The sequence below is a fragment of the Anolis carolinensis genome, chromosome 4 (assembly GCF_035594765.1).
Source record: "Anolis carolinensis isolate JA03-04 chromosome 4, rAnoCar3.1.pri, whole genome shotgun sequence".
Classification (NCBI taxonomy): domain Eukaryota; kingdom Metazoa; phylum Chordata; class Lepidosauria; order Squamata; family Dactyloidae; genus Anolis; species Anolis carolinensis.
The window spans coordinates 216534407-216559335 of record NC_085844.1 but is presented as its reverse complement, the minus strand read 5'-3'; the positions used below and the strand labels follow the sequence as shown (position 1 = coordinate 216559335).

Genomic DNA, 24929 nt, shown 5'->3' with positions numbered 1-24929 from the left:
GGCATCCTCAGAGGTTGGGAGGTCTGTTGGAAACCAAGCAAGTGAGGTTTATATATCTGTGGAAGAAAGAACCCTTGTCTATTGGATGCTAGTGTGAATGTTGCAACTAATCTCCGTGGTTACCATTGAAAAGCCTTGCAGCTTCATAAGCCTGGCTGATTTCTGCCTGGGGGAATCCTTTGTTGGGAAGTGTTAGCTGGCCCTGATTGTTTCATGTCTGGAATTCCCCCTTTTCAGAGTGTTGTTCTTTATTTACTGTCCTGATTTTAGAGGGTTCTTTTTAATACTGGTAGCCAGAAATTGTTCATTTTCACGGTTTCCGCCTTTCTGTTGAAATTGTCCACATGCTTGTGGATTTCAATGGCTTCTCTGTGTATTCTGACATGGTGGTTGTCAGAGAGGTCCAGCATTTCTGTGTTTTCAAATAATATGCTGCGTCCAGGTTGGTTCATCAGGTGCTCTGCTATGGCTGACTTCTCTGGTTGAATTAGTCTGCAGTGCCTTTCATGTTCCTTGATTCGTGTTTAGGCAATGCTGCATTTGGTGGTCCCCATGTAAACTTGTCCACAGCTGCATGGTTTTTGGTAGGCTCCTGCAGAGGTGAGAGGATCCCTCTTGTCCTTTGCTGAAGGTAGCATTTGTTGGATTTTCTTAGTGGGTCTATAGATAGTTTGTAGGTTGTTTCTTCATCAGCTTCCCTATGCAGTCAGTGGTTCCCTTGATGTATGGTAACACTTTTCCTCTGGGTGGATCTTTGTCTTTGCTCTCATAGCTTGTTCTTGGGCTTGCAGCTCTTCTGATGTCTGTGGTGGAGTATCCATTGTTGAAGTGATTCAGTTCACCTTGGCAGCTTTACAAGGTCTTCAGCCTTCTCTACCAGAAGGTTGGTTTTTCACCAAACTACAAATCCAAGCATTCCCTACCATGGCAGTTCAAGTGGAGTCACACTGCATTCATTCTGCACTCTAGAGCTGGATCTACACTCCCCCATATCCCAGGAAATCATCCAAAATTATCTAGTAGTGTAGACTCATATAATCCACTTCAAAACAATTTTTTAAAAAATCGTATCAGTAGAGACTTGAGAACATATTGCAAGTCACTTCTCCTGTGAGAGAACTGGCAGTCTACAGAAATGTTGCCCAGGGGATGCCCGGATGTGTTACCATCCTGCTGGGAGGCTTCTCTCATGTCTCTGCAAGCTAGAGCTGACAGACGGGAGTTCACCCTGTCACATGGATTCAAACCGGCAGCCTTCAGGTCAGCAATCTATCCTTCAGGTCAGCAGTCCAGCCGGCACAAGGGTTTAATTGATTGCACCACCGCAGCTCAAATTTCAAAGCAGACAATCTGGGATCAGATCCTGGGATATAGGGCAGTGTAGATCCAGCCTAGGTATTCCAGTTTGTGGCTATGAAAGTCCAATGAAATTGATTTACAGTGAGTTTCGGATCAATAAAAGAAGCAATCGCTTGGAGATGAACTGGCATGAGCTATAGTAAATTAATGGCAAACAATGACTTGTTTAGCTTTTGTAAGAAAAAATAATGGAAAACAGATCTCTTTATATCCCAGTTTACCAGACGGCAGGGGAAAATTGTTAGAGGTTGTTGCCTTTTCCTCTTTTAGACACAGCAAACCTATGATCGCAAATGACGAAAAGCAGTACTTAAGACAAAACCTGTAAAAGGAAATGCTCTGCTTTACTTTCCAGAAATAACCTGGCTTTCCAAACATCCCAAACTCAAAAAATGTAGTCAGAGCCAGGCTGTGGTGAACACACAATCATTACTGCCAAGTGATGCAGAAAACGCTGGAAGAATATATTTAGCATTTTTCTTCTAACATTGTTGAACACGCAATGAGTGCTGCCTAGCTTTACCAAAAATATACTACAACTTCAGCACAAAAGACATTGACCTACTGGGTTTACATCTGAATAAATCTACCAAATATTATTTTGCACCTTTTCAGGAATCTTTATTACTGGGAACTGAACGACTGATATACTCTATTATTAAATTTCCTCTTTTTAATGACTTGACATAACAAATTCTATTTTGCTGAGCACCGCAGAGTAGTAATATGATTCAGACCAGTATCTGGAACCCAACTAATCTATTTTTAGTGATGAAATTAAATTACTAGAAAGTTGCATAAAAATGTAAAAGTATGGACTGAATGTAACAGATTTCTGATGAAGAAGTTTTCAGCAAAGAAATGAATTTGATTTTAAGATAATCAAAACCAAACATTGTTTTAATATTGTCCATCGAGAAATACTTTGCAGAAATGGAATGTTTGCCTCATTGAAAAAGAATGCTTTCAAAGGCCATTTTAATACAGTATGTAATTTTTTTTCTTCATAGAGTTGGAAAACACCCCCAAAAAATCCAACTGAATCCCCTACCATACAGGAATAAAAAATCAAAGCACTCCCAACAGATGGCTATCCAGCTTCTGCTTAAAAACCTCCAGAGAAGGAGACTCCGCCACACTCTTTTCCTATTGTTTGGATCTATTGTGCCTTAGTCGTCTTGGTATGTAAAAAAAAAATCTGCGGTGAGGTGTACAGATAGATCCTAATGATGTTATATAAAGCTGATAGAGCAAATATATTTGTTGTACTGAACAGGGAATCCAGAACTGCAGAAAAACGCGGAAGAGCTGGAAGAGGACCAAGGAGACATCTAGAAAAACACCCTGCCAATGCAGGAATCCACTGATGTGTTCCTCAGGGATCACTTTCAAACCTCTAAAAACTCCAGTTTCTGAGATAGTCTTTTTCACTGCTGAACAGCTCTCAAAAACCTCTCCCAAACATTTAGGTAGAATCCACTGTGCTAGTTTGTATTTTCAGTTCACCAGTTCAAATTCTGTCCTTTAGAACAACGGAAAACCAGTTCACTCCATCTTCCACATGAAAGGCTTTCATCTCTTGTAAAATCTATTAGCGTTTTCATCTCCAGGCTCAGTACACTCAACTTCCTCAACCTTTTCTGGTAGAGCTTGGTTTTCAAATCTTTTACAGTCTTGGTTGCCCTCCTTTGGATAAATTCCAGCTTTTTTCTTCTTGAATTGTGGTATCAACATAGCAGTCCAGGTGAGGTCAAGCCAAAGAACAGAGTGGAATTACTACTTAGAATACCTGTACTTAAAATATGTCAACTTGACTTAATTTTTGTGTGGAAAAAATGTGAGCATTTTAATATCCAAGAAATTATCTAAACACAATCCTACCTGCTTGTTGTAACATTTTGTTTCATGTAAAACAGTGGTTCTCAACCTGGGGTCTCCTGATGTTTTTGACCTACAACTCCCAGAAATCCCAATCAGTTTACCAGCTGTTAGGATTTCTGGGAGTTGAAGGCCAAAAACATCAGGAGACCCCAGGTTGAGAACCACTGATCTAAAAGAGCTAATCAGCAACCCATGATCGCTAAATGCGTTTATGTTCCTGCATATATATGCATCAAAATGAGCAAGACTTAGCCACTGGTTTGAATGCAAAAGGAAACTCACTGCAATCCAACAATAGACTTACCGGAGAATTATATGTACAGGATTACGCTGTAAGAGGCCTAAACAAGTCAGTTTCTCACACTTAGCCTACTTCACAGTGGTGAGACAAAGCCATTCTGAGTTTCTTGAAAAATGGATATGATGTAAATATAATTCATGGGAGAAGCAGTAAAGACCCTTACTTTTAAAAAATGTGAAATGCCAAGAGACTCAGAGTGAGGGATTGATGAAGCTTTAGTGTCACAGAATGCATCAGTTTTCCTGAAGCGAATGGTCACAACCAAAAACAGCTGAAATTTGGATAGCATGACAATTCTGACATATTTTCAAAATGTAACATCAAATCCAAGTGGTCTGTCAACACCCAACATAACAATCATATTAAACTGTCATTATTTCTTAGTGCACTTGCCAGGCCCATAATACATGCTTATTTGTTCATCTCTAGGCAATTGTTCCAGAAGTTTTGAGGTCATTGCATAATGCCAGTCTAATAGAAACTTTCCCTTCATTAGCTACATAATGAACTTGCTTGAAAAGGAAAGGCAAACCATCACAGTGCAGGGCAATGCAGATTTCAGAGCATAGCCACAAATGGGATAGACTTTAACATAGGCTGAAGAAATCTGCAGAATTCTGCACTCATCAGGATTGTGGTTCTCACTGGGTTCAGGACAGAACATGAACCTCATTAACCAGTGACCATTAACCAAAAAATGCAACTATATTTTCAGTGGCTCTGCTGGAGTATGCTTTCTTGAAAATTCTCCTTTCTCAATGCATTTCCTGCTCCCAGCAGCCCAACATTTATGAACACACACCTTTCCCATGCCTTTCTGGTCCCTGGCTATAGTCCAGTTCTGCCAAAGCCAAGAGGAACCTTCTTCCCACTAAGGTAGCCCACAAATCACAGTATTATTCAGTCAGTCAGTAGCCTGAATGTAAACAGGGACTGCCAGCATGCCACATGGGTTCCTTGACCCAGGTTGCAACTCAGTGAGAGAAAGGTTGGATGGGATGCCACTGCGCTGGTTAGAGTGGCCATGGTCTGAATTTGAGGATGGTATTGGGGCTGGCCTGCCAACCACAATGGACAGGACTGTGTCAGACTCTGGAAACCGTTCTTTATTGGAACCACTTTTTTGAGGATTCTCTCCACCTGCATTGTCTTTTAATTCCGCCAAGGCCAGTTGAGTTGAAAGAGAAAGTCCCACTTTCCGCCCACGAGTTCCCCACTTCTTCTGGGACCTTCTGATTGGCAATTCTTTGTCCTTGGGTAGGCTCAGCCTGCAGTTGTGGTCTTTCATGTATTTCTGTCGTGTAAAGCCTTTACTACAGGTAGGGCAACGGTACCTGTAGTTGCCTGTGTGAGCACGTTGATGTTCCGCCATGTGAGCTCGCCGGCTAAAGGCCTTGTGGCAGTATTGGCACTTGTGGATCTTCATCCCTAAAGAAGAAAAAACACAAATGGCATAATTATTTGTGCACTAATGCTTTGACTAGAGCAGGAAATGGCAAAGTATATTCCACCAGATGTTGCTGAGATGCAACTCTCAGAATATAGGAATTAAATAGGACTGTAGCATTTGGAGGGACATTAAGGATAATTTAATCCAACCCACCACGAGCATAAAGATCCGCAGTTAATATTTCCCTGACAGGTGACCATCTGTCCTCTGCATGGTCTGAATTCTTAGCAACTTTACTACATCAGCTCTACTTAATTACATACTGCTTCCCAACCCGAATAAAATACAACCAATTTTGTATGAGAAGACATGTAAAGTCTACTATGCTGAATACTTTTTGGACAGAATCTAAGGCTGGACCTACACTGCCATATAATGCAATTTGAACTGCATTGAACTGCATTATATGGGTCTACACTGACTATATAATGCAGTTCAAAATGTGACAGTGTAGATCCAGTCCAAATGTTGTAGAAAAATGGAGCAGGCATGATTTATTGAGTTTTGCTATCATTAGCTTCTCTGGATTGTTTCTAGGACACACATTTCAATGCAGGGTGGATTAATAGGTACAGTAGCAGACAGAATTAGGTCTAGCTTAATCAGAGCTCAACAGGATGGTCCTAAATCCTCGTGGCTCGAGCTACATTGCTTCCACTTCACTATAGATGAAGTACAACAAACTAAAGCTTACTTTGAAGGAATGATGACAATTAAAAAAAATATTTCCATCATTTCTATGCCGCCCTTCTCACCCAAAGGGACTCTGTTTATTCCCCCCCCCCCCCAAAAAAAAAAAAAAAGCTGTAAACTTGTTTACCTGAATGGGAAAGAATGTGAGCTTTCAACTTGTCTGGCCTGTTGAACTCTTTATTGCAGCCTGTATGATTTCTGCAACACCAAAAAAAAATCAAAATAATGAACAAAATATGGATGTTGTGCTTTGTTTCAGCAGAATCAAGATATTTTCACAATGGCTGTATCTTGTAAACTAAATGGTAGGAGAATTACAAGGGAATCACTGCAGAAACATAAGCCTGAACAGCAATGCAGATATCAGTTTGCAAAAAAAGAAATGCTCTATCGATGTTGTTCTTCATCCTGCAAAGCTTTTGAAAACTGGCTTACTGAAAAAAGACACAAAAATTGTGCCAGAAAAGGAGCTGCAGGTTTTCCTTGAATTGAAGAACTGGAAGGGACCAAGAGCATCTGATCTAGCTGTCTATCTCCAAGCAAGTCTATATCCACAATGGCAATTTATAGGAAATAAGCACAGCACAGCTAAATTCCAGCAAGATGACTTCTCAATAAATGATTCAGGAAGAGAGGTCCAAACAACAAAAAGAGGAGAAAACAAAAATAAACAAAAACACTCTTTCTGGGAACAAAAGTAATATGCAAGGTAATAAAGAAGATATTGAGCATGTCATTAACTGAATGAACTGAAGGATAAAACTACATCCGTGTGGTTAAATATATAGTGTCAGGTGGCACCATCTGACTTAAGTCCTCATAGAACTGCCAGGCCCTCACATCAACCAACACCAGCATCCTCTAATTTCTTCCATTTGCAAAACATACTATAATGAATTGTGAAAACAGAGAATGCTACTGAATGCCTCATTAATCAGATGTGGACTGAAGATCCTAGAGTAAGAAGGCTATTCCTCCTGTGTGTTATCTAATACTGCTACTTGTTTGAGTATCATGCAGAATGCTTGGATTGACAATCAGAAAAAATGACCTCAAAAGCCTCTACGCTAATTACGGTAATAAAGATTAAAATTATCCCAACATTATCTGTAATGCCAGTGCTATTCTTAAGGCACATGTAATACTTACGAGAATGGACATTTATACTTCTTGAAAGGCTCATGGATCAGCATGTGCCTTTTGAGTTTATCTTTCCGGTTAAAGGCTGAGTCACACACGGAGCATTTGAAAGGCTTTTCACCTGTACAGGAAGGAGACAAGATGGGCTTGGTGTAAGGGCGTAAAGATTTTCTACTGACTTTCCAAGAAGATTTCCAAGATAGAAACAATTTATCACTCCTTTCTAATCACATTTCCTGTTTTTTGTAACAGGTAATGTAGGTCACAAATAAAACAAAGGGTGGGCTATATCTGACTTGAAAATCACACTTTAGCCACACTTTATATTAAATATTTCTAGAATATATCAGATCACATGTTGAAATGACACATCAAAATACATAATTTCCAAGAAAGATTAAGGATGCACTATAGAATTAATGCAGTTTGATTCCTGTCACGGTTCTATGTTCTGGAATCACAGGAGTTATAGGTTTACAAAGTTCTTATCGATTACCTGATATCGATTAGTGCCTAATCAAACTACAAATCCCAGAACTCCATAGCATGAAGCCATGGCAGTTAAAGTAGTGTCAAGCTGCATTAGTTCTACAATATAGCTGCACTCTAAGATAATGCAAACTTTTATAAATAGAAAAGAGTGGTTTAAAAAACAAGTGAGAGATGAAGCTTAAAGGAGAATCCCAAGATGCAAAAGACATTAATGTAATCATGATTCTGCCTCATCTCACTATTTCCTAATTCTCTGTACTGGTTCACAGTTTCTTAGGAAGCTTTTATCTGGCGGCCAATTTGCTTAGAGGGCTGCTTCAATTAAGTTTGAAACTAATGCTAACAATCACCAAACTGGGAGCAATTACTCCTATAGATAAGTGAATTTCAAGCAGTGTGGGATACTGGACCATTGCTAAAGACAGTAACAGTAAATTCCCTAACCCTAAGACTGTGAACAAGTATGATGCATTGTAGACATATATTTGCCTCATTACCTACCAGAGTGAATGTGAGCATGTAGTTTGAGGTAGTGTTCTCGGCGGAATAATTTCTTGCAGATCTGGCATCTGAATTTACCTCCACCTCCATGCGTAGGGAGGTGCCGTCTCAGGTACCTCTCACAGGGGAACACCTGCAAAAAATACACATGGCTAAAACCAAGGTCATCACTAAACAGTATCTGTGTATCTGAATGTAGTTTGCCATAAGAGTAATGCAACTAATTCCCAGAATAGAGGGAAACTTAAGGGATCTTGGAACAGTCTTTTAGTTACAACTGCATAATCAAATCCTGCAGATGTGAAATGGAAGAAAGAGTCACGGGGCAAAACATCCCTAGTTAACTAAGGACAATGTGGTACAGGCTAAATTTCTATGACACTCTGGATCTGCAGTACATATTGCACTGCTCAGCTGGACATTAGCATTTGAATGTGTAAATATGCAACTTAAGAAGCCTGGATAAATAAATCAGATGGACTAACAGCAATGGATGAAAAAACCAGCTATACACCCAAACAGTCAAGTAACTTCATTAAACCCACCTACCCACCTTTTGACAGTGAGGGCAGGGGAAATTGTGTGTTGCAGTCTGTAAATGATGATCCAGGGCTTCTGGTGTGGAATATTTATTTACACACTTGACACACCTGAAGCAGAAAGGAGAAGGAAAAATGTTTGGGGTTAACTCAACTAAAAATTGATATAATTCTTTGTGCTCCTTGCCCTTGTATGCAAAGCAGAACAATGTGCAAATTTTTCTCCTTACTAAAGAAGAAAATTGAGATTTGCACACAGTTCTCAAGAGGTATTTTCACATTGCAAAATCTTCTAATGAAATATTGTATATAAAATATATATGGTTTTCCTATACAAAAATGTGCATAAAATATTTTTTGCATAGGAAGTCTGGTTTTTTGAAAATATAGCTGTGTGCAAAAATACATTTCTGTCTAATGAACTGTTCCAAAAATACTTGGAAATTTTCTAGAACATTGTCACTATTCTATTTTTCTCAATACAGGGGAAGGAGTCCTGAGTGCTGGGAAAACCATCATTCTGGTAGGAAACCAATAGGAACATTTCCCCCCATTTCTAAACTGGAGTTTTCTGCCACTTTTTTTTTAACTTTTCTAACTTATCAGCAAAATGGAAAACTAGGCATTTCATACCCACAAGTGTCACTGTGGCTCAAATACTGGATGTGGATGTAGGAAGTCTGCTCAGCCATGAAGCTATTCTGGGACCCTTTCCTAGCCTAACTTATACATTTATTTTGAGAATAAAATAGTATATACTGTGAGAATATGTATGGAGAAGGAAAGCCTTAGTGCAAATGAAGAAATGAACCCCTTCCTCCAATTGCATGAGGAAGCATGAGCATAGCTTGAGAAGGTAGGGAAAGAAAATGGCTGAAAACTGTTGTCATTACGTCAAAACTTCATCACTGGTATCAGAGGCTTAAAAACATATAAACATAGTTCATTTCTGAGTTTTTTTTTTACTAGCCTAGAAGTTTCAAGATCTAAATGCCAGGTGGTCTCATCAAAATGTTCTCCCATTTGGAATAAGTGATAATGCCATAACAGTGATAAAACAAGATTTGAGATAAAAATTAGCAGCAGTAAACTCAGCCAACATGTTTCTAACATGTTGCAAACCACAGATTCTCTTCATTGCTGCAAGTTAAAAGCTGTTCTCAAACCAGGATCCCAAATCTGGTTTGTTATTATTTCTCAACTAAGCAAATGAGATCTAACCACCTAAACCCCACAGCACTGATTGCTTTCCTAACTCTATTTCAAATGTTTGTTCTGCTAAGAACACATTCAAATCTGAAGTCAGAGCGGTTTCAACTTTCTCCCTTCAAACTCAGATTGGAAAAATGCTGGCCCTGCAACTACTGTACTTGTAAATGGCCAAGTCTTTCTTTGGACTGTGTTGAGGCAGCAGACTGTGGGAATATTGGTGGATGCCCAGTTCATATAAGGAAGAAAAGTCCTTGATGCAGAGGTGGCAGCGATAGCTCAGCTCCTCCTGGTGGTTCTTGATATGTTCTAAGAAAGAGTCCAGCTTCTGAAAAGTCTGTGCACAACTTTTCACAACACACTTGTAAACCTATACAAGAATGAAGGAAGATAGAGAATTCAGTCAGATAATAATCATCAATCTGTATTCTACAAAGACCAATCAACTAACCATAACATACTGTTTAAAATAAATTAACATAAGTAATTGAAGGCTTTTGTGGGTGTTAGGTACCTCCTTCATGCACAGGAAGCTATCTACTACTTCTATGCATGCTCTATTCCTATAAACGTCTCTGTCTGATCCCTGAGTGAAGGTGATGCAGAAAGGGCACAAAATCACCTAACTTCAGAGGAAGCTACATGTTTAGGAGGCTACATGGACTCTACCCTGGCTTTCTTGCACACAGGACTCATAAAAAGATAACTGATGGGTTATTTAGCTCAATACCACCTACACTGACTGGCAGCGACTCTATAGAGTTTCAGATTCTTTCCCAGCCTGAACTAGAGATGTGAGGAAAACTAAGATGAAATTGTTACAGAATTATTTTAGTTTTAGCCTTCAATCTTGGCTAACAGTGAGCGAATATGCTCTATCAGTGAGTGAAATATATTCCAGAAGGGCTGCAGATGAACTACAAGACCTTAATGCCTCAGATTCTACCTCTACTATTTCTGCTCAAATGACATAGAACTGTGGCTAACTGGTGAAAAGTACACTAGGTTAGAATGATAATTAGACTGAAATAGGATATGGAGTTATATTGAATCATAGGGTTGGAATAGATCACAAGGGTCATTTAGTCCAATCCCCTTCCGTGCAGGAACTCACAATCAAAGCACTCCAACAGATGGCCATCCAGACTCTGCTTAAAAACCTCCAGAGAAGGAGACTCTGCCATCCTCCAAGGCAGCAAACTCCATTGCTAAACAGCTCTTACCATCAGGAATCTTTTCCTAATGTTTAGTTGGAATATTTTCCCTGCATTTTGTTCTGAACTACACTAAAGAAAGAAAGCCCCTGCACCAAATTATCATATATTCTGCACCAAGAAAAGCCTAATTCTATATTCTGCATAGATTATACAAATTTGTTTTCACATATGAATTCTTCAATTTCTACAGGTCAAGGAATGACCAAAGCAAGGCAGGCCACCCACCTGCTCATGTTTGTGCTGAGTCATGTGTGATTTCAGTTGGAAGTATGTGCTGAATTTGTTGGGACAGAACTGGCACTGGTAAGAACTGTCTATCAAGACCACTTGCTTGGCTTCCAATTTGCTGGATTCATGCTCTTGGGTTGGAGGCATGGCCTGAGGTTGTGGGGGACTGTTTCTTGGAGGTGGGTTTAGGCCTGCAGGGGGAAAAAAAACAGGACACAAAAATGTTAGAGTTCTAATTTGAAGAGGGGGTATTTTTAGGACAGGTTACCCACCGAAACCAACTCACTCGTTCACATTTTCATTTTCACTTGTTCAAATTATGATGCCGTCTTAAAAATGCAAAACTACATAAATTAGGCCCCCTTCACTTTCCCTTTTCAAACATATCAAACAATATTAAAAGGTTTCCTGATTATGTATTCTTGTTCCTTCTGGTTGTTGTGATTGTTTCTTATGGTCTTCACTGTTTTATGAGTTGTATAGGTTTTTATATTTCAGAAGCCAACTGGATCACCTTTTATCACAGGCTATACTCTACATGTAAATGTTTGTGTTGTTAATGGCTATCAGGTCAATTCTTACTCATAGTAACCATATGAATGAGATACCCACATGTTATCCTGTTATCACTATCACTGCTCCAGTTTGGATTTATGTCAAATTGATCACAGGAACAAACCAACTGGCACACACTCTCATAAACATGGTTGGAGAACACAGAACATAGAGATGTGACTGAATGAGCATGCTGACATATACATCTGACCCCGCAATAAGCAGGACAAACAAATAACAATCTTCAACTCTGCTAGTCTTAGGACTGAAAAAGACAGATGGGTAAAAACAAGCACATAATTCAGAGGTTTGGGGAGCAGGTCATCAGTCAACTGGTCATTCCACCAGTAAGCCATGCACCTGCATTTTCCTCATCCTCCTGCTGATTGGGGTTGAGTGGCATGACTTGCACAGTGACAGAGCTCCGAGAGATGGTACACCCAACTCCTGGTGGCCACACCTTATGCGTCTGCATGTGCTTCTTCACGTTGGACTTTTGTGCAAAGGCACGGCCACAAACGATGCACTGGAAGGGCTTTTCCCCTGTGTGACTGTAAGAAAAAAAGGGCACAAATTCAGAAACTGAAAAGCAGACTCTCTCAATGGCAATACTGACTGCAAGTTGCTACCGGTGCATCCAGGTGAGATCTTGGGAAAAATAAATGGGATTCTGCTAACTATAGTACCCAAAATGACGTTTTCCAATATCTGAGGTCTGAAATGTTGTGGAGTCAAGACGATTTTACAAGGTTTTGTTCCATTAGGTAATCAGAAACAAGATAAGAAGCAAGGACCACATCCTATTATTTATATTCTAATAATTGTAACTCTGCCTTTGTTTTTAACAATAAACTGTACTTAAAGTGTTTCCAAAAAGTAAAGTAAGCTAATAACATTATAAAATAAATCAACAATAAAAGAGATCAATACAGAAGGCCACTTACTGAAAGAAGGCAAAGAAAGCCTAAAACACACCTTAGATAAGCTGTTCCACAAGTGGGAAGACTCTTTCCCTTCTTAATTTTGTGTTGAACAAAGTCTACTCAACTATAACCTTTCACCTAAATGTGGGGAGTTGGAATCAAATGTGATCACACTGATCACATCAATCCTGTCAATTCTGCATTGACTATTCTGCCTCAGATAGCAAAATGTCTTGGGCTATTCCAGCTCCTGGACCACCAAGTTAGTTGTAATACTGCACATTGTTTATTTCAACATAAAAATGATCCAGTCCACGGGTCAGCAATCAAGGCCCCTCCATTTTGTATGTTCAAAATGTGCATTGGTGTTTGCTACAGCAGTCACCGATACTCTTTGTCTAATGCTATCAAATATGGCTTGGATTTTGGAAGCATATTTCTGGCTGCTACTGCAACCCTCTCCATGTCCAATTCAGTTTCTAAAATAATAATAATGAGTTGATGATTTATTTTCTTAGAACAGTATGTCAAAGTACAGTAAAATTCTCCCAGAGAAAAGCAAAAAGCATATAAAACAGAGATGTGGACTGGTAGCACAGATCAAAAACTTGAACATATGGACAGACAGAATGAAGAAGCAGAACCTGAACATGGCAATCTGGAAGCTAATACTGTTAACAAGATTACCAATGGCTAGCCAGGAGAGTCAATGTTAGGGAAAATGTGACAGACTGACAACAGACAGTCAAGAGCCGGAACTGAGTTACTTTCATGCATGCATGCCGTAACCACTGTTCATTGTTTGGGAAACCACCCCAATCTAGTAGACAGATAGTTTCCAAAGCCTTAGCCAGCTAGTACGAATGGTTCCGATGGAAGCTAATTGTTTCCCTTGATCTACAGCTAATGCCACTGTGTCCCATCTGGAAGCCCAGCATTACCTTCTGATATGCTGCTGCAAGTCAAAGTTTTTGGTAAAAGTCTTGTCACAGTATGTACATTTCAGTTTGGGTGATTTAGGTTTCCCTGAAATGCAAACAGCAGAAAACAAAAATCAGTTCATATTAAGAAAGCTGCTGTCACAGATTCTTATTCTCTCACTTCAGTCCACAAAGATTGTATTTTAATTCCCTTCTCATTAAATTCTTGTACTAGAGCAGCTTATAGCACAAATCCTGCAGAGAGATATTGTCAGAGTGCCTAGTACTGCCTTTTCTCAGAGCCTTTTGTATCATCGAAAATATTTGAGTATGTTTTAATCAGTTTTTGTGGATTTTAACTGTGTATTTATAATATCATTGATATTTAATCCTGTTTTAATGTTTATATATTTGTAGATTTTAAAGTCTTTTAAAATGCTTTTAATGTAAGCTGCTTTGAGTCTCCTTTGTGGAGAGAAAAAGCGGGGTATAAATAAACATAATAATAATAAAGTATTTTCTTTATCTTACACAAAAAATGCACAAGATTCTAAAGTGGGAAGAGGAGGTCATCTAGAGATTAATCACGTCTACAGCTCAGTTTTCTCTCTCTCCCTCCCTCTTAAATGTATCGTATTGAAATATACTCTGCTGCATTCTTCTGCTGCCACATTTTAGGAAAATCACAGAAAAGGTAAACAGTCGGTCTTACCTTCCAGAAAAGTGCTATCTGGTTTAGAACGCCGGTTCTTTAAGGTTGAATCAAAATTGGTCACATTTCCCCTACATGTATTGTTCAAGGGATGAGCAGTATTCGGGCTTTTGGACTTAAAACCTTGTTTGCCTGGACTGTACACTGGAGGAGAGTGGTACACAGAGGATTCCACACATTGGCTGGGCACCTAAAACATACATTGAAAAAGAAAGAAAATGTCTTATTTTTTAGAGTCCTCAAGGCTCCAACATTCATCTTCAAAGGCAGAACCAGCATCAAACAGGCTAGGAAAAGTTATTTTTTGGACTACAATTCCCATGGATATGATATGACCAATACTTTAATTTGACTCCTGGCTAATAGCACAAATTAAATATTGTAACAAAATACTTATGACATACATAACCACATCTAGGTAATAATTTAGACTTGAACTCTATAGATATGATGAGGGTATGTTGGGCATTTCTGAATTTCCATACTAGATAGCTGTCTTAATACTGAGACTAAGGCACCATCTACACTGCCATATAATACAGTTTGGAACTGTATTATATGCTCAGTGTAGACTCATATAATGCATTATATAGCAGTGTGGGTGGGGCCTCTGTTTCCAATACCAACCTCCCCAATGAATAAATAAGGCTTCTGCCTCGTGACTTGGCATTTCAGTACATCAGTCAATTCTATGATGTTCCCATGTAATCAAATGTGCCATTTTAGTAATTTCTCTACATCAGTCAGTTCCTGTAGCCTATGCTGTCAATAATTTTCCTTCTTAACTCAATTCCCTGCATGAGGCAGGCTTTTTCCATATAAGCACTCTGGTCACAGAGGAAATAAGCACCAACGAGAAGACAGCTGTCTGCATTCTGTTATGCTTCTCTCTAATTATGTTGGTAATTCATCTTTTGGAGCTGAGTGAATCAGAAGCTGCATTTTAGATCACAAACAACACTAGCAGCACACTGAACAATGCAGGCCCAAACCCATCAGTACCTCCATAGGTGGGTAGGGCTGCATCCCCAGATTCTGTATCTCTACTGCACCATTCCTAACCATGGAGGGAGGAGCACTGTACACTTCCACAACGCCTCTGCTACGAGCACTGGCTTGGACTGGTGCTCCAAGGCTTGGAGGTGGAGGAGGGGGAGGCTGAGGAGGTGGTGGAGGAGGAGGTGGCGGTGGTTGAGAAAGGTATCCTGCTCCAGCATGCATATTCAGGCTGTTCTAAAAAAGCAAAATGGGGAATTAGAAAACATTGGAAAGAAAGCATCAAAAAGATTTGTGCCCAGACTCTTGCCTCCATTCATAAACCTGATCAGCATTCTTACTACTACTACTACCATCATTATTAGATACAATACGGTCTTCCCTCTGTATCCTGAGATTCTGAATCCACCGATTCAACCACTCACAACTTGAAAATATTAAAATAAAATCCCCAAAACAAACATTGATTTTGCCATTTTATATAACGGATACCACTTTACTGTAATAATATAATGGGACTTCAGCATCCATGGATTTTTGGTACTACCACCAAAGAACAAAAGATGTTGGGAAAGTACAAAACATCTTTTTTAAATACACAAGCCCCCTATAAAATCTTACACCTGACACAGTTTTACAAATTGCCATGCACCTTAAAATAACAGAAAATCATTCTGTTTACCTGAACAGAGGGTTGTACATTGGAGATTGGTGGTTGGTCCAGAGTTGTAAAAGCAGACATAGCTGACATCAGCACTTCATCACTTACTAAAATATTCCCTTGTACTAATGTCTGGATCAGAGGAGACGGTGGGACTGTAATGTATGTAGAGATCTGTTAGGAAGAAGACATTTTTAAAAAAATCTTACTTTGGACCCCAACTCAGAAATCCAAAATGAATTATTGTAATCTACTTCATAACAACTTGTAACAAAATTCCCAATTCCTCTCTTTCAGAAAGGGTTCGGTATTTAAGATTAATACTGCACTTTGGAATGTTCAAAACATTTCACAAATCCTTACCAATACCAGTCATAAATTTACTGTTACACTGCTTGTGGATGATTTGTGGTCCTTAAGATCACTATAATATAGGGTTTATGGCTATTAAGAGTCCCCAGGTTAAAGGAACACATAAGAAGGGCAACTACCTTTATTATATGACACTAGCATAATCCTGTTGTCTTCTATGTTATATTATCCCATAGATATGTATCGCTCAGATCTGAGAAACCTACAGTCTTCCAAATGTGTAGGAACACCAATCCCCGTTAGTTCCAGGCAGTCTAGCCAACTGTTAGGTTGACTATTCCAGATGTAAGATGCTAATGATGTATCCTCATCTTTCTTAACCTTTCCAGTCAGGTTAGGTTGCGAATCAATTTCAATTGCAGCAATAAGGCAGGATTTCAGTGGACAAGATCATGAATGTAAATGTGTTAGTGTATTCACCTTCTTCCTCTCATAACACATCCAGGTAAAAACGTAGTGCTTCATCTGAATCCGGTACCCTACTCTGTTGCTCCAGGATAAGCCAAGAACACATTTTGGTTTGCAATCCTGATTTGGAAAATCCTATCTATGTTCAGACAATTTCTGAATCAGGTCAAACAAGTCAAGGCTCATCTGCACACAGCTCATTTATGGCAACCCGGCATTTCCGTTTGTGTGGCCAGTGAGCTGAACATTCTGCCCTGGCTACTTAAAACTGTATTGGATTTTCCAGATATTCGGCGTCCAGCACAATTAGCTGCTTGCCATTGGCTTAATTTTATATGATGTTCCAATCTGTATCTTACCTGAGCAGTTTTACTTACAGTGACCTAAGTAAAGTTGAATAAAACTGTAGTGAGATAATTCATTACCAACTTGAGGAAAAATATAATCATTGTGTTGGCAACACTTTAGTGAATACTCCTGTAAACCAAAGAAATCCTGTTTTCTTACCCCACCACCACCACCACCACCACAAAAGCCTAACTTTAAATAAATGGCTTATGATTATAACATTCTATCCCCTTATAGTGCAGAGATGTCTAAACGTTCAGCATTTTTACCTGGCGATTTGTGGCCTGAGCTTGGTGCACTGACGTAATGGACGGCGTGTAGCCACTGTTAGTGGCCAAGGACACTGTAGCCAGTGAGGGGGAATTGCCTTGACATTGTTCTCGCTTATGGGTCATGAATGTTGGCAGCGAATTGAATTGCTTCTTACACTTCCCACAAAGGAATACGTCATCATCATCTGTGATTACAAAAAGTTATTTTCCAATTGTCAAAGTTTATTCTGCATCAGCCAACCAGGCTCTTGCATGTAAGCACAAACACAAAGCTAGCATTATATTAAAATAGTTGAATTGGTAACAAAAACATACAACATGGGGTAGAGATTAATTCTTGTGGCTGGACAGGTTAAAGTTTCTCTTTGCTGAAACACATAGTAGTCAGTGCCTACTAATAAGAATGTCAAGGTTTTATTTAGGGGACAATATCTCTAATACAAATAGTATTTAAATCTAGATATAAAGAGCATTCTTTAAAAATATCATCTATGTTCCATTTTTCCACAGCCATATGAGCACAGTCTGTCTGTGCCATAATATCACACTTTGACTTTCATTAGATGCAAAGTATTTCATCTCTACTTAAGAGCATCCCAACTTAAGAGTGTTTTGAGTTAAGATCTGTCGCTTGGCCTGGGGTTTGCTTTGACATACAAGCAGCATTTTTAGTTAACAGCTAGTGTCAGTGGGAGAGCTAGAGCAAGAGTCCAGGGCTTTAGGGCTTCAAGCCTCCGTGCCTTATGCCTCCATGCCTTGTTCCTTGTGCTCTTGTCCACTTTGGGAGATTGTTGTCTGCTTTGGTCTTATCTGCTTTGAGGAACTTTGGGTTAGTTGATTTTGTGTAGTTTTTATTCCTCGTATGTTTGGTTTCATGAAGGGAAGGAGAGCAAGAGAGGGAAGGAGGCTGGAATGAGTACAATATGAAGAAAATGATGCTTCTGCCTCTTCACATTGTGTTTCTTTGTCACAACTTTGTGCTTCTACCATTTAAAAGTTGATCTTTCTTTTTATATTGTTCCATGTGAATGTGCAGGTTTTGCTTTGCTGTTACACTAGCCAATACACATTTTATTGCCTCAAATGTGCTTCCTGGCCCCACCTTTTGCTTCTACCATTTTAAAGTTGAACTTTCTTTTTTTTATTTTCCATGTGAATGTGCATTTATACAATCTTTGTTATTTATATAAAGTACATTTTCTTATTTAAAAACATGTAAGAAAAATGGGGGGGGGGGGTAGGTGGGCAAAATTCTTTGAAGTCTATGAGCTTTAATTCTCTTGAAAGAGACTTGTTGCCTACATTTCCACGCAATTTTAGTTTACAGCACAAGTTTAAAAGCATTACAAGCAAACAATAAAGCTACAGTATAATTGGAAAACTAGTTCTTTATCCCCCCCCCCCAATTTTCCTTTAATATTCGCACAAAGGACTCACCCATGGTCTGAATGGTGGTAGATGCATTGACAGTTTGTGTTGATGGATCTGCTACTCCTCCTTGGCCATCTAACAAGGACTGAACAGCTAAGACTGTTTGATTATCCATTCCTAAAGAGGACAAAATGGTGGCTAGATGTTGCCTTCAGAAATGTCCCATAAACATTTCCAAGGGCAAAAACAGACAGATAAACCTGAACAGGTTGTCTTAAGACCTAACTACATCAATTGTACCCAACATCATGTCTTGGTCAAGTTCTAATGCAGCTATTGCCATTCTGCAATGAACTACCCAATTATATTAAAAAAAACCATCCATACAACACCGCAATCTTCAAAGCTTACCATGTGAATGATGTGAATTAATTAGAATATTGAGTGTAATAACTCAACAAGACTGGTAAGATTTCTGACTAAGATGCAGAAACATCATTTGAAGGATACCTGAACATGATCCAGGTTACATAAAATATCATTTAAATTACCTTAGCATACATAGCCTTACATAAGCGGGGGGGGGGGGGGGGTGTTAAGCCCCCCACACACACACACACGTTTCTGTGTGTGTGTGTGTGTGTGTGTGTGTGTGTTCCTTGTATCTTTAGCACTTGCACAGGATTGGAATATGCAACAATCAGGGCAGATTTGCACCTTCAAGGAAGTCTCCCTTCTGCTACCAAAGTTTCATAGGACTGAATATTATTGAATATTCCCTTGAACTTTTGGGATAAGTCTTGCATATAAAATATTAATCAATAGTGTGATGTGGTGCTTGAACGAGGGCTAGGACTTCAAGAAACAAGGATTTGAATCCTCGTCCAGTCACTCGGCAACCACCCTTTCAAAATTAATGCAATTAACTTTATATCTGCCATGGCTCCATGCTATGGAACCATGAGAATGAGAAAGCTGAAGACACCGTAAAACTGCAACTCCCATGATTTCATCGTATGGAGCCATGGCAATTATAAACTCATGTCGAACTGCATTAATTCTACAGCCCTTTTCTTTTTATTTCCTTTGAAAAGTATCTTCAGCCATAACCAACAAGGAAGTTTAAATTCAGTACAGGTTGAGTAGACATTATCCAGAATGCTTGGCACTAGAAGTGTTCTATATTTCACATTGTTTGCATTTTATGTGTATATATATATGTATATGTGTGTGTTAGAAATGAGACTCAAGTTTATACACAGTATTCATGGATATTTCGTATACACCTTACAGACATTGCTTCAAGGGCACACTACTATTAACACTTTTGAGTACAAAAAGGTTTGGACACATTGAAGCATCAGAAAGGAAAGTCGTCACTATCTCTGCCACCCAGGTTTAAAGGCTTTAATTGTATTGTTTAAATGCATATATTCATATAGTAGCCCCTATATGAATATGATTAAGATGTTTTTGGTGACTAAAGTGTAAACAGGGAGCCCCAGATGGTGAAGCGGGTTAAACCACTGAGGTGCTGAACTTGCTGACCAAAAGTTCGGCAGTTCAAATCCAGTGAGCAGGGTGAGCCTCCTCTGTCAGCCCCAGCTTCTGCCAACCTAGCAGTTCGAAAACATGCAAATGTGAGTAGATCAATAAGCACCGCTCTGGCGGGAAAGTAACGGCGCCCTATGCTGTCATGCCAGCCACATGACCTTGGAGGCGTCTGCAGACAACACTGGCTCTTTGGCTTAGAAATGAACACCAACTCCCAGAGTCGGACACAACTGAACTTAATGTCAAGGAGAAAACCTTTACCTTTACTTTACTCCCATTATTTTAATTTAGGTGGTGGTTACTGTTAGCCACCTTAATAATAATAATAATATAATAATAAACTTTATTTATACCCCGCCACCATCTCCCCAACGGGGACTCGGGGCGGCTTACATGGGGCCATGCCCAGAGCAATACAATATAACAAAATATAATAGAACAACAAATCATAGCACATTAAACAACACAATAAAAGAAAATATACACTACATTAAACAAGATCAAAAGAACAATAAAACCAAGGGCGGGCCACATGAACACTAGGTTAAAACTCGAGGTGAGAAAGGAAGTAGGAGTAAAAACCACAGCGGACAGGGTCATAAAGTGGCGGTGCAATCTGGAGGACAAATATTGAAGGAGAGCAGCAAAAGGGATGTATGTAGTGATTACTCTCCAAAGGCACAACGGAAGAGCCATGTTTTCAGGTCTTTCTTAAAGGCTGCTAATGTGGGGGCTTGCCTAATCTCACCGGGCAGTGAGTTCCACAGTCGGGGGGCCACAGCAGAGAAGGCCCTCTCCCTTGTTCCCACAAGGTGGGCCTGAGATATAGACAGTGGTGACAGGAGAGCCTCCCCTAATGATCGAAGAGATCGGGTAGGTTTATGATAGGAGATACGGTCACAAAGGTAGGTGGATCCCAAACCGTTTAGGGCTTTATAGATGATGGTCTGCACGTTGAATTGGGATCGGAAAATGAACGGCAGCCAGTGGAGCTCCTTGAACAAGTGGAGCTCCACTGTAAACCAGTGGAGCTCCACTGTAACTCGCCCCAGTTATTAGTCTGGCCGCCGAACGCTGGACCAATTGTAATTTCCGGGCCGTCTTCAAGGAAAGCCCCACGTAGAGCGCATTGCAGTAGTCCAGTCTAGAGGTAACTAAGGCATGGACCACCGTGGTCAAGTCAGACTTCACGAGGTATGGTCGCAGTTGGCGCACGAGTTTTAGTTGTGCGAAAGCCCTCCCGGCCACCGCCGACACCTGCGCCTCAAGCGTCAACACTGAGTCCAGGAGGACCCCCAAATTGCGGACCTGTGATTTCAGGGGGAGTGCAACCCCGTCCAGCACAGGTTGCCACCCGATACCCCGATCAGACGAGTGACTGACCAGGAGGGCCTCTGTCTTGTCAGGATTGATCCTCAGCTTGTTCCTCCTCATCCAGTCCGCCACAGCGGCCAGGCACTGGTTCAGCATCCGAGGGGCTTCCTTGGAGTTAGATGGAAATGAGTAGTGGATTTGCGTGTCATCTGCGTAGAGATGGCAACGCCCTCCAAAATTTCCGGATGACCTCTCCCAGCGGTTTCATGTAGATGTTGAATAGCATGGGGGATAGGATAGACCCTTGTGGGACCCCACAGGTCAATGGCCAGGGGTCCGAGCAGGTGTCCCCCAGCTTCACCATCTGGGAACGACCCTCCAGGAAGGACTGGAGCCACAGCAAAACCGTGCCACCGAGCCCCATCCCAGAGAGCCTCCCCAGAAGGATACCATGGTCGATGGTATCGAAAGCCGCTGAGTCCGTACATTGATAGAAAGGCGGGATAAAGCAAAAATAAAGCTAAATCAATCCACAGGGACCATTCTGGAAGGCTCAACCTGTAATAGTACGAAGCTAAAAAATATTATTTCATTTTCCTAGGGAGACGCGAGGCTTTTACCATGGTGCATCTAAACCAGGCATGGGCCAACTTAAGCGGCTGAGGGGGGAAAGGAAGGGGCCTGAGACTGTTAGGAATGGTGGGAGTTGAAGTCCAAAACACCTGGAGAGAAGGCCCAAGTTGGCCCATGCCTGGTCTACACTGTATCACTGATGCGGTTTGATACCACTTTAACTGCAGTAGCTTAATCCTATGGAGCCCTGGGATTTGTAGTTTGCTGAGGATCCAGAGAAAGCTTGTAAAGCTCTAGTGATGCCACAAAAGTAATCCAAGGCAGTCTAGAGTGGTGTCAAACTGCATTATTTTCTGCAGTGTAGATGCACCCTTGTGAGGTAAAGTAACCTATGGAAGAAAATGAGGTTTGTTTATGTTGTACCAAGGTTTCAGGGTGTCTCATTTCTCAAGCCAGACACCCAGAAAAAGAGAAAGCAGCAGTGGAGAGGCAGAAATGAACTTCAAGAATGGTGTTTCCTTCCAGAGAGCCCTCACAAGGAAAATAAATTGCAGCCTCTGAGTGAGCGCGTCCGCCGGCCGTTCCCCCTCCCTCTGCTCTCCTCACCGGCTGTTCCATCCACCCTCCCTCGGCCCTTCCCAGCCTTCTCCTCCGCCCCAGTCCCGTCCGCAGCGGCGGGAGGGTAGCCACCTGGCGTGGAACAGCCGCGCCCTTGACACGCCGGGCCTCCACTCCCCCCGCGCGCCCATCCTCCCCGGCTTGAAGTACCTTCCAGCGCCTCGAATATCGCCTGCGCCATCTTGGAGCTGAGGCAGCCGCGGCAGAAGCAGCCTCAACGGGCATTGTGGGAAGGGAGAGGAGGCTGGCTCGGCCGGCAGGGGGAGCGCGAGGCGGGGAGGCCGGGGAGGGGAGGCCGGCTGACGGAACAGCTTCTCTATGGGAACGGGTAGCTAGGGAGGGAGGGAGATTGATTGACAGGCAGGCAGAGAAAAAGGGGGCGGGAAGTTCGCTTCTAGTCCTTACAGTGGAGCCTGAGGTGTGATTGACAGGCGGGAGGCGGGGAATGCGCTCTGATGCCTTCAGTGGAGCCTGAGGCGCCATCTAAGGACCTCGTCACGCTAGAGCAGCCATGGGCAAATTTGGGCCCTCCAGGTGTTTTGGGCTTTAACTCCCACAATTCCTAACAGCCGGTAGGCTGTTAGGAATTGTGGGAGTTGAAGTCCAAAACACCTGGAGGGCCCAAGTTTGCCCATGGCTGCACTAGAGCATGAATCCACTTTAAGTCCGGTTTCTGCCTCCTGCAGAATTCTGTGGTTTGTAGTTTGGTGAGGCTTAGGACCTGTCTGGCTGAGCTGTTTAAAACCCACTCCCTAAGGTGGATTTAAAGTGGATCCAAGCTCTAGTGTGATGAGGTCCTAAGATGCCATATAATGCAGTTCGAAACTGTGTTATATGGCCTGTGTAGGTAAGATAATGGTTTTCCCCAATATTAAGTCTGTCGCATCTGACTCTACGGGTTGGTTCTCATCTCCATTTCTAAGCCAAATAATCGGCGTTGTCCGTAGACACCTCCAAGATCCTGTGGCTGGCATGACTGCATGGAGCACTGTTACCATCCTGCCAGAGCTGAACCTGTTGATCTACTCGCATTTGTATGTTTTCGAACTGCTAAGTTGGCAGAAGCTGGGGCTAACAGTGGGAGCTCAATCCGCTCCCCGGATTTGAACTGCCAACCTTTCAGTCAGCAAGTTCAGCAGCTCAGTGGGTTAACCCACTGCGCCACCAGAGGCGCCATGGCCTGTGTAGACGCATATAAATTCAGTGCAGTTAAATAAATACTGGGTTGCTGTTATTTCTCCAGGCTGTATAGCCATGTTCCAGAAACATTCTCTCCTGATGTTTCACCCACATCTATGGCAGGCATCCTCAGAGGTTGTGAGGTATGTTGGAAACTAGACAAGTGGGGTTTATACATCTGCGGAAGGTCCAGGGTGGGAGAAAGAACTCTTGTCTACCTGAGGCAAGTGTGAATGTTGCAGCTGGCCAGCTTGATTAGCATTGGATGGCCTTGCAGCTTCAAGGCCTGCCTGCTTCCTGCCTGGGGGAATCCTTTGTTGGGAGGTGTTAGCTGGCCCTCATTGTTTCCTGCCTGGAATTCCCCAGTTTTTTGAGTGTTGCTCTTTATTCAGAATCAGGACAGTAAATAAACTGGAGTATAAGACAGTGTATTCATATAACCCAGTTCAAATGAGATACAGTAGAGTCTCATTTATCCAACACTCGCTTATCCAACGTTCTGGATTATCCAACGCATTTTTGTAGTCAATGTTTTCAATACATCGTGATATTTTGGTGCTAAATTCGTAAATACAGTCATTACTACGTAGCATTACTGCCTATTGAACTACTTTTTCTGTCAAATTTGTTGTATAACATGATGTTTTGGTGCTTAATTTGTAAAATCATAACCTAATTTGATGTTTAATAGGCTTCTTCTTAATCTCTCCTTATTATCCAACATATTTGCTTATCCAACGTTCTGCTGGCCCGTTTATATTGGATAAGTGAGACTCTACTGTAATGTGGAATATCTATTTTGATAATCTGGATTATATGGCAGTGTAGATCAAACCCCAGATGATGATGCCATAAACACCAGAGCACTGATGCTCATTCGGGGTTTTCTTTCATGCTAGCTTCGAACTGCATTAAATGATCAGTGTTAGATGGGGCCTAAGAAGCGGTAATGATCCCCGTACTCTTGGCCATATACACTGGTTCTCACCCTGTGGGTCCCCAGATATTTTGCCCTTCAACTTCCAGAAATCCTAACAGCTGGTACACTGACTGGGATTTCTGGGAGTTGTAGGCCAAAACACCAGAGGGCCTTCATGTTAAGAACTAAGAGTTTCCAAAAACGTGTGGCAATTGCTGCAACAG

At 41.2% G+C, this 24929-nt stretch overlaps 1 protein-coding gene across 2 annotated transcripts; it reads right to left on the bottom strand.

Moving 5' to 3' along the window:
• Window positions 1-3738: 3738 nt before the first annotated feature.
• Window positions 3739-22940, bottom strand: znf341 (zinc finger protein 341). Of its 2 annotated transcripts, XM_008109998.3 has the most exons (15): window positions 22758-22940; window positions 18615-18725; window positions 17175-17362; window positions 15799-15951; window positions 15123-15353; window positions 14121-14310; window positions 13430-13514; window positions 11926-12116; window positions 11008-11201; window positions 9727-9935; window positions 8371-8467; window positions 7818-7950; window positions 6834-6945; window positions 5812-5882; window positions 3739-4969 (listed from the first exon to the last, which is right to left on the bottom strand). In XM_008109998.3, exons 1-15 carry the CDS (start codon window positions 22786-22788, stop codon window positions 4446-4448), a joined length of 2520 nt encoding a protein of 839 aa, XP_008108205.2. In that variant the 5' UTR covers window positions 22789-22940; the 3' UTR covers window positions 3739-4445. The 2 variants fall into 2 exon arrangements, with proteins under 2 accessions (XP_008108205.2, XP_062834871.1); XM_062978801.1 differs by lacking the exons at window positions 17175-17362; window positions 18615-18725; window positions 22758-22940 and having other exon boundaries at window positions 15123-15348; window positions 15799-15948.
• Window positions 22941-24929: the final 1989 nt, after the last annotated feature.